At 49.1% G+C, this 16733-nt stretch overlaps 1 protein-coding gene across 6 annotated transcripts in view; it reads left to right on the top strand.

Moving 5' to 3' along the window:
- ZNF236 (zinc finger protein 236) overlaps positions 1 to 16733 on the top strand; it is a 2444547-nt gene that overhangs the window by 1404162 nt on the left and 1023652 nt on the right. For all 6 annotated transcript variants that reach the window (XM_069620724.1, XM_069620725.1, XM_069620723.1 and 3 more), the window contains one exon: positions 6577 to 6728. In XM_069620724.1, the coding sequence (XP_069476825.1) occupies positions 6577 to 6728 (152 nt within the window). The remainder of the gene's footprint in view (positions 1 to 6576; positions 6729 to 16733) is intronic.

Here is a 16733-nt window from a genome sequence, read left to right as displayed (position 1 = left end):
GGTTGTCGACAAGTCCCTACAGGCCATCAAGGCAGATAAAAAGCCGGCCTGTTCCCAGGGAACGCTCCAGCAGCAACGCTCTTCTTTTCGTTCCTCCAAAGGAAAGTTGAACAGGTCTTCAAAAGGTTTCTCGTCATTGTACCATCAGCCTTCCAGATCCACAACTCAGGAAGCCTAGAGAGGCTGTTCCCAGGCCTATGGTGGCGGAAGACAGCTTTTCCGTGGCCCGCAGGGCAGGATGCCAGCGCTGAAGCAAGCCTGAACCAACCAGGACATCAGACCCCCACCCGTGCACTGCAGTGGGAGGCCGGCTGACGAGGTTCATCAGCGAGTGAAAAGATATCCCCACCAAAAGATGGGTGCTGGATGCTATCGCCCAAGGACATACTCTGGAGTTTCAGCACAAGTGTCCGCGGATCCTTCTGGTGGCCCGTTAGGAGCAGCACATCCCTCAGCTCTTGGAGGAGGTGCGGCTCATGCTGTGAAAGGGGCGATTGAGCTAGTTTCCGGGCGACTCCAGGGCACCGGAGTCTATTCCAGATATTTCTTGGTCAAATAGAAGACAAGGGGCTGGAAGCCCATTCTGGACCTACACCATCTGAAAAAATACCTCCAGTCCCAAAAATTCAAAATGTTCACGTTGCAACACGTGCTCGGCCAACTGGAAAAAGACTTCTAAACTGGAGGACGTCTACTTCCACGTCCCCAATCACAAGAAACACAAAGTTTCTATGCTTCGTAGTGCAGGGACAGCACTACCAGTTCAAGGTCCTACCTTTTGGCTTGAAGTCGGCCCCCAGAGTGTTCATGAAGGGCCTGGCACTGGTGGTGGTCATCTGCATCTATGGGGTATACACGTATACCTGTACCTCCATGACTGGCTCACCCGGGCCCGCTCTCAAGATTTGCCAGTTGGACACACGGAGGCGACTGTTCAGCTGCTAACTGATCTGGGATTCTCCATCAACTTTCCAAAAGTCCTGCTTGACACCATTGCAGAACACACTATTCTTAGGAGCCAGACTCAATACGGTATCCTGCATGGAGTTACGGTCTGACGAGAGGGTAGCGGCCATTAAAGGGAAGGTGCAGCGGCTGTTGTCGATGAAGACCGCCATAGTGTGAACCATCAAGTCATTGCTCGGCTTGATGTTGTCTTGCATCTACCTTATGCTGCTCTGCGGGTTACAGATGTGACCTCTTCAGGAGTTCCTGGACACTCTCTGCATACAGGTGCCCAGAAGCTTCATGGAAAAGATCCCGCTCCACACGGAGTTCCGTCGGGCGATAGTCGTGGGGCGTCTGCTCCAACATCGCCCAGGGCACAGGGTTTCAAACCCCCCCACCCATACCATGAGATGGTCACCACGGACGCTTCCCTGGAAGGCTGGGCGGGCCCACACTGGACTTCTGCACGCCAGAGGCCTGTGTCTGCTATAGGAGAACGATCTTCAAATCAGCATCGTGGAGCTACGGGCAATGTTCGGGGCCCTCAATTAATTCCTTCAATCTCTGAAGGACAAGGTGGTGAGGATCTTCACAGACAACACCACCACAAAGATCTGCATCAGGAACCAGGGGGGCACTCGGTCCCCAGCACTCTCCAAGGAAGCGCAGGACTTGTAGCACTGGGATGTCGGACAAGAGATGTTCCTCTTCACCTATCGGGAGTTAAGAACACCATCACAGACTCCCTCAGCAGGGAATTGTGCTCATACCACAAGTGGGATCTTCGGCAGGACCAGGTGGACTGCTTTTTCGTCAAGTGGGGCAGGCCCCAGATCGATCTGTTTGCGACAGCAGCAAACTCAAAATACCAGAAGTTTGCCAGCAGATTCCACCAACCGAGGATCCTGGGGCACATGTTCTCCTGCTTCGAGTCATCAACACACTCCGACAGTGCCAATGCAGGATGATACTCATCGCTCCGGCATGGTTGAGGCAGATTTGGTACCCGGACCTTCTCTGCTTGTCAGCGTCGCCTCTGGTTAAGCTTCCAGTGGTTCTGAATCTTGTTACCAGAGCAGGGGGTGCAATACTTCAACAGGACCCAGGAACGCTGAACCTCAAGGCTTGGCTCCTGCAGCGCTAGAGTTTGGAGCATATAAGTTGCCTGCAGACTGTCAGGAGGTCCTCGCCTGGACGTTGTCAACTTTGAAGTGCTATGGTCACAAGTGGAAGCATTTCACTACGTGTTGCCGGTCTCCGAAGATTACTACTCGAAGGCTCACGGCCCTACAGATTCTTCCATACTTGCTGTCCTTGGCCAAGGCCAGACTGCGACACAACTCTATCAAGGTATATGTGTCTGGTATCTTTGGTCTCATCGACACGTCAAGGAGTTCCTCAAGGGACTGTTTCGATCTTCCCCGCCAGTGAAGGCCCCTGCTTCGCGTGGGAACCCAACGTGGTGCTGACGAGGCTCAAGGGGCCTCCTGCGAGCCTATGCATCAGGCCCCTCTCAAGTTCCTCTCATGGAAAACTACTTTCCCTGTGGCCACCATCTCTGCCAGGAGGGTAGGTGAGATCCAGGCCCTGTCCTATAAACAGCCATACCTGACTTTCCACGAATCAAGGGTAGTGCTGCGGACTCACCCTGCTTGTATGCTGAAGGTTCTGTCGGAATTCCAGCTCAACAAGCCTTTGGTGTTACCTGTTTTTTTCCCGAAGACTTCATCACCGGCTGAAACGCCCTTGCACTCGCTGGACATTGCTCGTGCCCTGTAGTTCTACATGACACGCACAGAGAGTTTTCGGAAGACTTCTCAACTGTTCATGAACCATGGGAAGGCCTTATCTGCTGGACATCTGCAGAGCGGCTATGTGGAGGTCCGAGCACACCTTCATGGAATTCAACTGCATCGACAGGGATTCCAGGGAGGAGTCCAGAGTCCGCCAAGCAGTGCTACTCAACCTGTTCGCTTGAGGTGAGTCTGTTCCAGAGGTAAGAGTTGATTGCTTCTATTGAGCCTTTCCACCTCCCATGGTTGTGTAATGTTGTACTGCTATGGATCCGTTATTCATGAGCATGTGAATCCATGCTAGAACCCATGCTGGAGAAGGAACTAGTTACTTACCTGTAACTATTGTTCAAATGGATTGTGTCCTCCAACGTATTCCACATCTTTGACATGTAATGTCCACAGCTGTGCTACTATGGAAATTGTTCGTCGATGCCGTGTGGTGGATGTCCCTCAAGCCTCCGTTGAGGGCGACATCATCGGATGTTATAAATAGGACACACGGCGCCCGTGGCCTCAGTTCTGTTTTTTCTGCAAACGTGTTTGCTTCGAGAACTCGGCACGCCACGTGTATTCCTCGTGAATGTCGTCTTCTTCGACCCCTCCAATTCCGCGGTCTGGCTTTAAGACTTGCCGGGACTGTAAGTCTAAGATGTCGATTACAGACCTGCACCACATTTGTTTGTAGTGTCTGGGCAAGAGTCATGACACTGACGACTGTTCCAAATGCCAGTCGCTGACTGCTAAGGTCTTGCGGGAGTGTAAGGGGATGTTACAGGTAGGTAGAGGTTCTAAACACAGTAAGTCCCGTTAATATACCAAGGGGGTGTCAACTGACGATTCGAGGGGCGACTCTCCTCGTCGAAAGGAGTCCTGGGGTTCCCGGTCCCGGAGTGAGCCCCGCCATTCGTCGTCCTCGTCTCGGCGCTGCGAGGAAAGTGGCTTGTCACACTAAGTCTTCGACCCTGGAGGAATGGGCAGCCTTCAGGGAGCAGATGCTGGTTATTTTTCAATCCCAGGGCACAGTTCTGTCTGCGCCTTCGGTAGAAGCCGGCAGGGAACGGTCTCGGTCCGAGGCTCGCGCGCCTTCGGGTCAGGTCCTCGGCGCGATACTCATCGGTAACTGTCGAGGTCCCGTTCGGACAAGGTTCAGGTTGATCGCCAGAGACGTGCTGCACCCAGGTATCGTTCTCGGTCTCCGTCCCTGGTGAAATCGCAGAAATCTGGTAAGGGCTCGAGGTCGGCGTCAAATCCGTCAGCACTGTGTCCGTCGGATACGGATGTCGAGGCTTTGCCTGCACACGAGCCCTCGATGTCGATGCCGAAGCAATCGGCGCACTCGACGCCAAAGCAATCGGCGCACTCGACGCCTTCAGGGCCTTTTGGCCGGAATTTGCCGATTGAGGTCCCTGGTACTGTGGATCCTCCAAGGAAGGCTACATCCAAGTCCGTGAGGCCTGTTAAGGATTCCAGACCCACTTCTGTCCCTAGGCAGGAGTTCTTTCTTCCTCTTGATAATATCTATGAGGATGTGGAGAGGTCAGATTTGGAATTTGACCCTGTTGAGCCTGATGTGGCTCCTGTCTTGTCCGGGGACAGTCAGTTGGAAGAGTTGCGTTAATCACTCCATGATGCCAGTGGCTTGGAAACTTCTTCTGAGGTGGAGTTTGGCAGGCCTGGGGCTCATGCTGAGTCCTCATATAGGAGACAGACGGCTAGGGTTACTGAGTATCTTGGTTGGTCTAGTCCTCCGGAGGCATTTGTTTAAGATGACTTAATAGATATTTTGGATCAAGGTCCGTCCTCTGACCCATTGTTACCTTTTCATATGACTTTGCAGAAAAGGGTGGCGGCTGCTTGGCAGACCCCAGAATCTCTTCCAGCGGTTAACAAGTCGTTAACTAAAAAATACTGCCCTTCTAGTAGTGACCCCAGCTACCTTTCCTCTCACCCCACTCCTGAGAGTTTGGTGGTTCAGGCGGCTACGGCCACCTCGAGGCACGTGTTGTACTCTACCATCCCTCCCGATGGGGACGGCAAACGCTTCGATGGTTGGGCACGCACAGTATTTTTTGTGGGGAGTATGGCACTGAAATCTGCCAACTCCACTTGTGCCTTAGCAAGATTTTCACACACACTGTGGAATTGTGTTTCTCTAGCGGCTGAGCTGATTCCCGAGGGGGAAGAAAGGGATGGGTTCCTTGTTCTCATGCAAGATGGCAAGGATGCCATGTGTGAATCCCTTCAGTCGGGATTGGACACAGCCGACAGTGTTAGCCGGTCCATTGCTGCAAGCACCGTTATTCGCAGGTTTGCGTGGTTGCAGAAGTCAGGTTTTGCTCCGGATGCACAAGCCCGTCTTCTGAACATACCCTTTGATGGCTCGCATTTGTTTGGCAGCAAGGCTGACGAGAGCTTTGAGAGGTTGTGGACCTTAAAAGCTGCTGCTAAGTATTTGAGCGCGGCTGTGCGTCAACCACCGCCTTTTCATCCTAGCGGACAGCAGTGGATGGGTGGTTCCTTTCGTTACTACTCCTATTTTGGTAGGACGCGAGGAGCCGCCAGTCAAAGGGGTTAACGGAAAAGTACCTGTTGTGGTCGGGGAAATAGAGGTGCCAAAGCCGCTAAGGCAGCTGCCTCTTTGCCTTCAGGCACTGCTGCAGCCGCTCCAAAACGACTGAGGCCATGTTCCATTGTTCGCCGGTTCGGGGCAGACTGTCTCAGCATCTCAAAGAATGCATGCTCCACAGGTAAACACAGTCTAAGGCTGCTACTGAAGGAGATGCCCTTTGCCTCAGGGCCCTTCATCACAGGGGGTTGCACAGGTGGTGGGGATGCCCTCAGAAGATGGTGGAAGTGGTGCTCCAGGCCCAATCAAGTGTGCAACAAATGCGAAATAAAGATAGAAAAGGGGTTGCAGGCTCCATCCTCATCTCAGAAAATTCGGGGACAAGTGCCCAAGCAGCGGGTGCACAAGAGAGTGCAACCTGCTGCAGAGTATCACGGAGGGCTCCAGACCCAATTAGAGGCTTGTGGGGGCAAGGGGAAGCGCATTGCTGAAGGGAAGGAAATCTGGAAGCGGGTGGGGGTGGGCGAAGGGAGAAGAAGAAAGCGTGCAGGTGCAACCAATAGGAAATATAAATAGTAGAGGGGTTGCAGGCCCCACCCTCACCTCGGAAAAATGGGGACAAGTGCCCAAGCAGCAGATGCACTAGTGACTGCAACCCACTGCAGAATATCACAGAGGGCTCCAGGCCCAATCAAAGGCCCGAGGGGTTCAGGGGAGGGGCTGGCAGGAGGAAGGAAATTAGGAAGCAGGTGGGGGTGGGCGAAGGAAGAAGAAGAAAGCACGGAGAGCACAAAACATAGGAAATATAGATAAAAAAGGGGTTGCAAGCCCCATCCTCACCGCAGAAAAATCGAGGACTAGTCATGTGGCACTGCTCTGCTGGTACCATTGAGCTGAACATATCAGTGGCACTAAGTGGATGGAAGCAGGGGCAGGCTCCCTTATGAGTTGTTCCCTATTTTTGTTGGGAGTAATTTTAATTCCTATTTTTTTTTGTTTATTTTTTTTTTGTTTATTTCCCATTTATAAGGAATACAGGTGTCAGGTATTCTAACTATCTGTGGGGTTTGGACTCTTCATATCACATATGCACACCATCCTTTATTTTTTATTTCATTGCTTGGATTTCTCTACGATGTCTCTGTTTAACAAGATACTGAAAACAGAGTATATTTTATGGAGTGACGCTCTAATGCATATGTTATATGAAATTGCAACAATTGATAATTTGCACTATCCATTACTTAAATTATTTGTTTTCTATAGATGCCATTTCTGCAACAAAGGTTTCAAGAGGTCCAGCCATTTGAAGCAGCATGTCCGGTCCCACACTGGTGAGAAGCCTTACAAGTGTTCACTGTGTGGCCGTGGGTTTGTTTCTGCAGGGGTTCTAAAATCACATGAGAAGACACACACAGGTAAATACAGCAAAATGTATTGTCCCTTTGTTTAGCGTTGGTCCTTTTTGCATTTTCTATTGATCACTGATTATTGTTCTTTTATCCTCCTTCCCCTCTTTATTACTTGCCCGATTATCCCCCTTGCCTCTGCCCCACAATCCCTCTTAAGACCATGCGCTATAAATAATTTTGTTTCTAATATGCCTCTTAAAAGCATGCAATGTTGAATAGCATAATGTTTGCCTCTTCCTTTGCCATTTTTTCCAATTGTACGTGCGTCAAAGCCATCACTTTATCAAGTCTTTGTCCCATCCTTGAATGAATCTGTATTTGAATATTGCCAGTGGATGAATATACTCCTAAAACATCTAACTTTAGCAGTTGCTTCAATGCAAAATGTTAATCAAAGTTTAGGAAACATGTTGTGTTGAATGTTTTAGTGTTTTTAAAATGGTGTCTCTGCTTTTGTATACTCTGGACCGGATGTAGGCAAACTGTGGCTGCCTGCATTTTTTCTCATACAATTCCCATTTCCTCCAACTATTACAATCAATAGTGAGGACTCATGGAATTCATAGGCCAGTATATCTAATGAGATGCCAGCTGCCTACCCCTACTCTAGCCAAGCCCTTTCATATGGACATGGTGAAAAGAGACGTAATCCTTAATATACCCATACTTGTCTATCCTTTTATGTGGCCAGTCTTAAAACTGGTTGACTGAAATAGTGTTGTGTGTGAATAAAATGGTTCAAAAGAGTCAAACCCCTGCTTAGTTCTCTTGTGTGGGGATTAAAAAAGGAGCCCTAAAATGCTAGATTCTCCTCATTGCTGATTAGTCAGTATGAAGCATTTGGAACCATTTTTTTTAAATTTGTTTTATTATTTTTAACAGATATATAAATACAACTTAACACAACATAACCATCTACGTAATCAAAAGACATCTCATTATTGCTCGTCATACGCACCCCTCCCTACTCACCCACCCGTTCATCCCCACCCGCCCCACAACCCCCTGCCTTGCCTGCTTCGAGCGAATATCGTGTGCGCACCACACTTCCAACAACTAGGAGCCCCCTACTTTCCTGTTACCGTCAATCTGCCTCAATGTAACTGCTTTAGTGAACAAGGACTGTTACAAGGCTTCCCAATTCACAATGCCCACCGTAGTTTTCCCTTGGTCCCGCCCCATTGCCCCTCTCCATGCCGCGGTCTCCACCTTTTCCCACCTACACAGATTCCACCACTATGCCTCTATTCTAGGGCCCATGGATGATTTCCATGCCATAGCAATTCTCCTTTTGGCTAGGATACATGCCAGATCCTTCATTTTGGTAACAAATTTCCGTTTTTTGAGGCGGGAGAAACAGCCCAACAGGCATGCCTCCGGGGATCGCCCATAGAGTTACACTCCCTCTTTTTGTAACCTATTCACCCCCTCCCTCAGGTATAGCCCCACTACTGGGTATGCCCAGAACATGTGTAGAATCCCTGCATCTTTCGCATTCACCTATGGCATCCCTACGCTGCTGCTCTCGGAAACCGCAAGATCGGCTGAGGCGTCATGCACGCTCTATGCGTCACTAGCAGTTGTATAAGGTGTAATTGCGCATTTCGTGACACTGCCTTGTGGTATCCTAGTATCTCCTCGCCCTTCCGTGAAGGTTTCTCCCAAATCTCCTTCCCATTTGCTCTTTATCTCCCGGGGGGAGGCAGTCCCATTAGATAATAGGAGATCCTATATATGCAATATAGTATGTCCTCCTTCGGTTATATCATACAGGACATCCACTACTGAATGTTTCTCCATTAGTTCAGCATATGCTGGCCATCTGCATGTGATCTCCTTCATAATAGTACTATGCGTCATACATTGGCCAGTGTGTATGCCAGTCTGCCTTGCCAACTCTGAAAAGGGCACAGAAACTGCGTCTTGCTACAAGTCACCCAAGGTGGCTAAAGCGCAGGCTTCCCAGTACCGGGCGTATATTTCTCCTCGCCTGAGTCGAGGATGACATCATTGAGACTAAAGGTATCGGTGCCGATGCTGGGTCTGGATACCCAATCACTGCCAGGGCCCTGCCCCATACTTTCACCCCTAGGGACACCAGGTGTGGCCGTCTGCTCACACGAGTCTTCCTGAACCACAATAATTCCTTTAGATAATTAGGCAGCACTGTAGATTGCAACATCAGTGTGTTCGGGGTGGGGTCTTCAGCAAGCCAGTCTACTACAAATTACAACTGCCCTGCTATATAATATGTGAAATGTGGGATCCTGTTGCCACCTTCTGCATACGGCCTACATAGTGCTGATAATGCAATTCTATTCCTCCCATTTTGCCACAAAAAGCTCCTGCAGATACCCCCCAGAGTCCTAAAAAAGCGTCTCGATATATAAAATGGGACATTCACAAAGAAATGTAATAGTCTTGGCAGTACCACCACCTTCAGCAGAGCTGCCCTCCCAATCATTGATAGAGCCCCTAATCCCCTCCAGGGCATGCAACTTGTTATGCATGTGTTCCTCTGCTGGGTCGTGATACACATTAACCCCCAGATACCTCAACGTACGCGCTTTCTACTGCAGGGCCGGCACTACCAGCGCACTATGGTCTATTTTGCGCAGACCCGCTGTCGAGAATAATGCTGATTTGTCCATACTAACTGTAATCCCAGACAATTAGCAAAAAGATACATGGCTTCTAGTAGCAAATCCAAACTGTCCTCGGGGTTCTGTATGTATAATGATGTGTCATCAGCATATAGAGATTGCAGATGTCTCATCTATTACAAATCCTGCCTCCCTGTATTCTGTTCTGAGGTACTGGGCAATCGGTTCCATGGCCAGAACATAGAGCGATGGTGACAGCGGGCAGCCCTGCCACGTTCCTTTTCCCAGTTCCCATGCCTCAGAAATATATCTGCCCGTTTGAACCCTTGCCATCGGTCTGGTGTACACCAGCTGTACCCATTTGATATATTTCTGCACAAACCTGCGCAGAGTTGCATAGAGCCAGTCCCATCTCAACGAGTCAAACACTTTCACAACGTCCAATGTGGCTATGGCACACAGAGTGTCCCAGGACACTGTCCTATCCATCACATGATGTAATCCCCTCAAGTTAGAGGACATGCTTCGTCCTGGAACACAGCGCGCCGGGTCCGGCTGTAATTGCTTGTGTATCACCCTTTTCATTCTGGTTGCTAATATGGACTTCAGTATCATATCAGGATTAAGCATTGAGAGGGGCCTGTAAGAGCTGCATTACGTCTGGGTTTTATGTGGTTTTAGAAGAGGTATGATAACAGATTCCCCAAGACTAAGTGGGGGAGAACTCCCTCTTCGTAAGAGCCATTGAAGCTGCTAAGCAAATGGGGGATAATTTGTATCATATTCTTTATAGAATTCACGAAGTAGCCCGTCCAAACCCAGCGTCTTCCTGGTCGGCAAACCCCCTATTGCGCGTTTTATGTCTTCGATGGTGATGGGCACTTCTAAGTCATTCCCTTTTCCCTGGCTCAGTTCTGGGTGCTCAATCCCATCCAACACGTCCCCTATGTGATTGCTTGCTATCAGGGGTCCTTCGTGGTACAATTGTTGGTAAGATTCATCACGCACCCCATTCTGAGTGTGCCATAAGTGCCCTTGCCCTGTATTTATCGAATGTATGGGGCCTTGTTGTGCCTCTCTCTGATATAACCATGCCCACAAACGGCCAGGTTTATCTCCCTGTATTTAGCAAAACTGTGCTTGCCCAGTCTCTCCCAACTGTCCAAGCATTTCTGTTTTAGTTCCTCAGCCTTTGCGTTTTTTTCTGGCCATTGCTTTCAAGACTGCTCTAAGTTACTCAGATTCTTCGTCGGCAGCCAATTCCCTATTGATATTTGCTTGGACACTGTGGGACCAATCTATAGCGACCCCTCTGACCACCACCTTCAACGCCTCGCAGAAGGTTCCAGTCCCGGGTACACTAACCAGATTATGCGAGGCGTATTCTGTGGTACTGTCCCTAATACAATCCCAAAATGGGGATCTCTTAGCGATTCACTCCTAAGCCTCGACGTGGGTATTGGGGCCACTGCAGACTAAGCTGGCGTGATCTGACAAGACCCTACCTTGATACTGTGCGTGTCTAATGTGGTGTTCTAGTTCTCTGCCCACAATGAAGTAATCTATTCTCGTATATACAGCATGTGGCGCTGGGAAATGTGAGTAGTGTCTGGTGTTTAGATGGACAACTCGCCAGATCTCGTCCAACGCGACAAATCTAGGAGCGTCCAGTGCGTCTTGGCAGGGGGTGCTAATTTAATGCATTTTGTATCTGACCTATCCAGGAGTGGATTTAATGTGCAATTAAAGTGCCCTCCCTGTATAAGATTAGTATCCCTGTATGGGCCTAGCCGGGGATATAGAGTCTAAAAAAACTTGGCACGCTATGATTGGGGGCATACGTGTTGACTCAGCATATATCTACTTGTTCAAGGAGGCCTTGCACTAGCACTATTCTGCCCTCATTGTCTGTTCTGATGTGGGTAACCTTGAAGGGTACTGAGGGCGCTATCCATATCCGGATCCCGCCAGCATAGGCAGAGTATGGGGAAACAAATAACTGCCCCTTCCATTTACTTGCTAACAATGCCTGCTTTTCAATTGTAAGGTGCGTTTCTGGCAACATGGCAGTGTAAACTTTACATCTCTTAAAGTATGTGTATTCTCTATTCCTTTTTACATAAGTGTTCAAGCCCCTTACATTCCAGGTAAGAATGTTTACTGTTCCCTCCATTGACATCTGTCTCTTTTCGATCGTCCAACTGTATCTGGCGCTGCAGCCGGCTTCAACCTCCGCTCTAGCGATGTCCCCGCTCAGGATGCAGTGCTGCTACACTCATCCAACATACATGCAGGCAAGCTTACCCTCCCTCGAACTACCCCAACTTCCCCAACTGCCCAGCTTTGTTGCCCTTGCTCATGCATGTCTGCTTCGCACCTTCACCCCCGGCTATCCTGCCGCTTTCTAGTACACAGCGGATGGGCACCAAAACAAGTGCCCCCAAAAAATAGAACTTGAATGGTAAGGCAAGGGCAGCCGTGGGCATGTCAACCGCTTCATTGCTGTATTGCATTACCCATTAATGAGCCCCACCATAAAAGAAATCAATTCCAAGCACCGAGGATCAATGCTACAGGGAAGTCCATCCCTTATCAAGAAGCTCTTATGCCTCAAAGTATTTGCTTAGTCTCGATTCCGCTGGGACTCCCAGCAGTGCAGTACAGGCAGTCCAAAATACCTTACTCCTCCTTGGCCTCTGGTTGGGTAGGGCTTACTTTGTGACTTCTCTGATTGTCGTTGCCGTCCTTTTCATAGGGGCCTATCCTCTCCCTGTCCATCCAGGCCTGCGCCTCCTCTGGATGGTCAATGAACCAAGTCTTGTTTTTGTATATAATCTTAAATCGTGCTGGTTGCTAAGCAACTCCTGTGCTGTTGCTAAGTGCTCCTCCTTCAGGGAGCTGCCAGCCCGGACGTTCGCGTATCTTCACCAAACAGCCCAGATTCCGCTGTCCTCCCCTCTCAGCTGCTCCACCTTCTGCTTATATCTGATATCTGGATGTGGTGTGGCCGTATACTGCGGGGCACTCACGACTCTCCTGCTTGCCTCTGAAGGTTAAGCAAGCCTCCCGCAGAGCGTGCCTCATTGGCGCGGTGATCCGGCTCTCGGCATGCTGTCCGCTCCCTCGTCCTGCTGAGGACCAGCCCTTTCAGGGAGACCAATGCCGCGCCTGCAATTTCGGCTATCCGCTGCTGTCCCTATGCTTCTTTACCCTACCTCAGAGCGGATCGGGTCACTGGCGTCCCTCCTTCCCTGTGCTTATTCTCTGCGCCTGCTCCAGCAGGCACTTCTTGCTTCCGCGCACTGCTGTTTCCTACCCGTTCCACGGGCTTTCCAGAGCTATATAAAGCCTTACTTCTCCTTTACGGTCCTTCGCCCTTTGTGCACGCTATTTTGTTTCCTAACACCATTGGCAGACCTTTCATGTCGTGCTGCTGTGCTCTCTAACAATCCAGCCTCCACTCTTCTTCTCCCAGGTAGACACTCCCAAGAGGCTCTCCCACGTCCAGTCTTTTGCCGCCGATTTGTGCTTCTCCAAGCTTGCTAATTTACCGGATCATGTACGATCTAGCGGGAGCCAACATTGAAACTAACCTACACCATCGACTTCAAGCCACACCCCCCAAACATTTGAAACAATATGCAATAATTGAGAGTATCCAGTTAAATCTGAAATAAGGCCCAATGTCAGAATTAAATGAACAAACAATACTAAATAAAGTAAAATGTGGATTTGAATGTTTCTAATCATGTTGTTTTAGTGCCCTGTGCTTTCGTTATGTTTGAACTGGATTTAGGCTAGTTAACTCATTGTTGCTGCACATACATTTAGTTGTTCAACTGCAACTCTGTAGATAAGGTTATTTCATAAGATGCCAATGTCGTTGGTGCTCTCTGCTGTGACAGCGCACAGAACATTCCCAAACACAAGTATACATTCCGCTGCGGTTTCTCACCTATAGTTTCCCAAAGTCCTTAAGTTGGATTATGTCATGTTCCTTTATTAAGTTTATGTGTAGCCACAAAAGTTTTCTTAGCGATAGGGCAAATCAAATCATAGGCCTGATGAGACGGACAAACTAGTGGAGAGCAATTTAACAAAACGGGTCTTTTGAAATACAAATGGTCGGTGGCAGAGAATTCCCAAAATATTAGGGGATGGGCTGAAAATGAGCAGATGCACAGTTTATGCCTGTGAAAACAAGAAACTTTCTAAAGACGTTTGCCAGCGTATCAAAGGACTCCAAAAGAGGCATAGTGAAAAAGCTGGGATCTCAGAAATGAGGTCCCTATTTTATAGAAGCTTTTGTGAAGCATACAAAGAACCTTGAACAGGAAGCCAGTGCGATGCAGCCAGGGAAGTAGTAACATGAGTGCTTTGGTTTAAAGCTGCAAGGTGTTTGGCAGCAGCATTTTAAACATGAAAAAGTTTCCTGAATCAATATTACGGAAGACTAAGATAGAGGGAGTTACTGGAATCAAGTCTGTATGGAATGACTGTAAAAGCCAAAAGACGTCAAAACTATTAGGCACTGTGATCTGAGATAAGAGGTGGATTGATTCCACCTTTTTTATTTGAGGGATAAGAGGGAAGCTAAGATTCTGCTAAATTCCTTCTGATGGAGAGCAATGTTGTAAGGGGTGTTACGGATGATGGTTCCACAACTCTGAAACAATTTGAGAGTTTTTATTGTAAGACTGCAAGAGGTTCAACTAACCGAGGCTTCCCTCCATCCTAATCCAGACTTCCCTGTTACCAGTGATGCAACTAGAGAGTGGTAACCCCTACTATCTAATTTAACCTACTCTGGTGCTGTGAACCTAAAGGCCGCAGCCTTATCTACCTCATTCCCTCCTGGACATTCTAATCATTTGCATTCCCTGCTCTCTTTGAACCCCACTATCTGATCAATTGGGGTTTGGTATTGTGCATGTTCCGCATCACACACTCGGTTTCTCACCCCTTACCCAGATGATCACTTTCTCCCCTTCCTGTTGCCCTTCTACCCTGCCCTTCTCATTTCCCTTGTTCCCTCTCTTACTTCTTTCTCCCTCCCTTCTCCACCATCTCTCTCACCTTTCTGCCTTCTCTCTCTCACCCTTCAGCATGCACCCTTCTTGTGCGCAGTATTTTGTGCAGTCCATTAAGTCTGCTCTTATCTGATATCCCGTTCTGTGTTTTCCGTGATAGGTCATCTTTTATGCAATATCGTGGTAGGCTGATGAATACTGGAACTCCAGGATCTGTTGGATTCTGCCTCTGTCAGCTTGCCATCTTTCTCTGGCGCTGTGTTGCACTCATGCAGTCCTTCAAGTAATAAGAGAACTCTAGCCATTGTTTGATCGACAGTGGTAACCCCATAAGAAAGGCACAATCATGGGGATTCAAGGACTGCCCCCCCAATCCCTTCACCTCACCTATGGGGTAGGATCGGCTCGCTCTGCCATAAACCCTGGTAGGCTACCTACCCCAGATTGGGGGGCAGATAACCCTGTGTCCCTTCAGAGAGTCAAGTTCCTGAGGGGGCGGGTGATCGAAAATTGCTAATTCCATTTAAATTTCTAAAAAGAATTTGTATTCCCGCTAAGTGCAAAAAACTCTGGACGGACTTATATTAATGTTTAGTGCATGCTTCAGTCATAGACTAGTCTGCACTTCTCAAGTTCACAACTCATCAGTGCCAACTCCGCCCTTTATCCTACCCACGCTTGGGCTTCCGCAACGTCGACGCCAGCGACATTGTCTACAACAGCATTAGTGACTGACTTGTTTACTAAGTCTTTGTTGTCTACGTTGTACCTATCAACGTCATTTGCTGGCCCGCATTTGTCTTCCGCTAAGAAGTATTTGTCTACTACTGCAGCCCCGTCAATGGCCCCTAAGAAGATCAAGTCCTCCATTCCATCGATGGCCCCATTGACGTCCACCCCGACAACGACCTTGTCGACAATGCAACAGCCTTAGCTGCTATCACTACGACCACTTAGTCCACCACCCAGGTGCATGCCTCCTTGTTTGTGACTCCAAGAGGGGTTTCTCAGGCCCAGCGACTGCGCTTTCAGTCCTACCAAGGCCTACTCGTACACACCCGCTCTTTACACTGGTGCCATATGTTCTGGATGCTGTTTGGGGTCCTTCCATGCCCCCACCCCTCCCCTGCGGACATAATAGAGCATGCAATTGATAATGCCTTGACGATCCTGAAGGTGTGCTTTCTGATGACAAATATGTGGAGTGTCCGCCATCTTTCCCGATTACTCTCCATCTGTTACCCCCCCCCCCCCATCCCCCCCTACAAGGGCACCTCTGCACCATCAGCGCCACCTCCAAAGCAGGCTCCCGGTCATCCTGAGCCTCGTGACCTCTCTATGGACATTTTTTACACTGCAGATTCTGGTCTTTAAATTACAACATAGACTGCCTACACCGTCTTCGGCTCCTCATTATGATCTTCCTGCAGGCCCATTGCCTGCTCCTCCGTCCCCGACTCAGCCACCTCACATGTCCCCACGCCGGATCTTCACCTCCTTCCAATGTGAAGCATACCAAATCCAAGGATGACACCTCTCAGGGTGGTGTCTACTCACATGAATAGTACCGATGAATTCGATGATATGATACCAGGGGATGGTGAACCTGAGGATCCTCCTCTCAGATTATCCCCTGATGAGGTTGATTCCTTCCACACATGCTTGTCTAGGGATGTAAAGTTGTTTGATTTGATACCGGAAGAGCGAAAAAGAAGGTTTCCTAGATCTGCTGTGGGAACCCATTAAAGAAAATCTGTGGTCACCATACCTGTCCTCAAGGACAATTGCCCCTCCCAAGAAAGACCAAAAGAAGTATAAGGCACCTTATTCCCTCCCTAAGTGTCTACATATGCAGCCCAGCCCATATTCAGTTGTGTCTGCTAGTTCCTGAAAACGATCTTCTATTCCATCTTTTCCATACACATTCCTGGTCGTCAAGGAGGGAAGGCAACTGCATTCCTATGTGAAGCATAGAATTTCTGCTGCCGCAACCGCCATCGAGGCAGCCAATTATCATGATTCCTGCCCCTCATGTCCCCAGCCCTCCAAGATGTCAGGTTGGAGCCAGGCCACGATCACCTACATGGCCCTCAAGAGCCTCTCCATCCCTCCAAAGACCCACTTGAAGTCAGACTTGGCGCTTGTGGCACCAGACTCACTCACTCCCATAGGATAACATTGGGGATTGCACTTGTAGTGCATTGATGGGGACAAGATGGATGCCCCCACATATTTCAGTTCCCAGAACTGCATGTGCAGTCTAGTCTTTTGGGTGTGGTTCAGCCCAGAGACACCTGGAATACCCAGAGACTATTTAAGCCACGCCCAGGCTGAGAAACATGCTTTGCGTTTTCTGCACCTGCAGCGTGACACTCACC

The sequence above is a fragment of the Ambystoma mexicanum genome, chromosome 5q (assembly GCF_040938575.1).
Source record: "Ambystoma mexicanum isolate Mex_15411 chromosome 5q, UKY_AmexF1_1, whole genome shotgun sequence".
Lineage (NCBI taxonomy): Eukaryota > Metazoa > Chordata > Amphibia > Caudata > Ambystomatidae > Ambystoma > Ambystoma mexicanum.
This window is presented reverse-complemented; position numbering and strand designations above follow the sequence as displayed.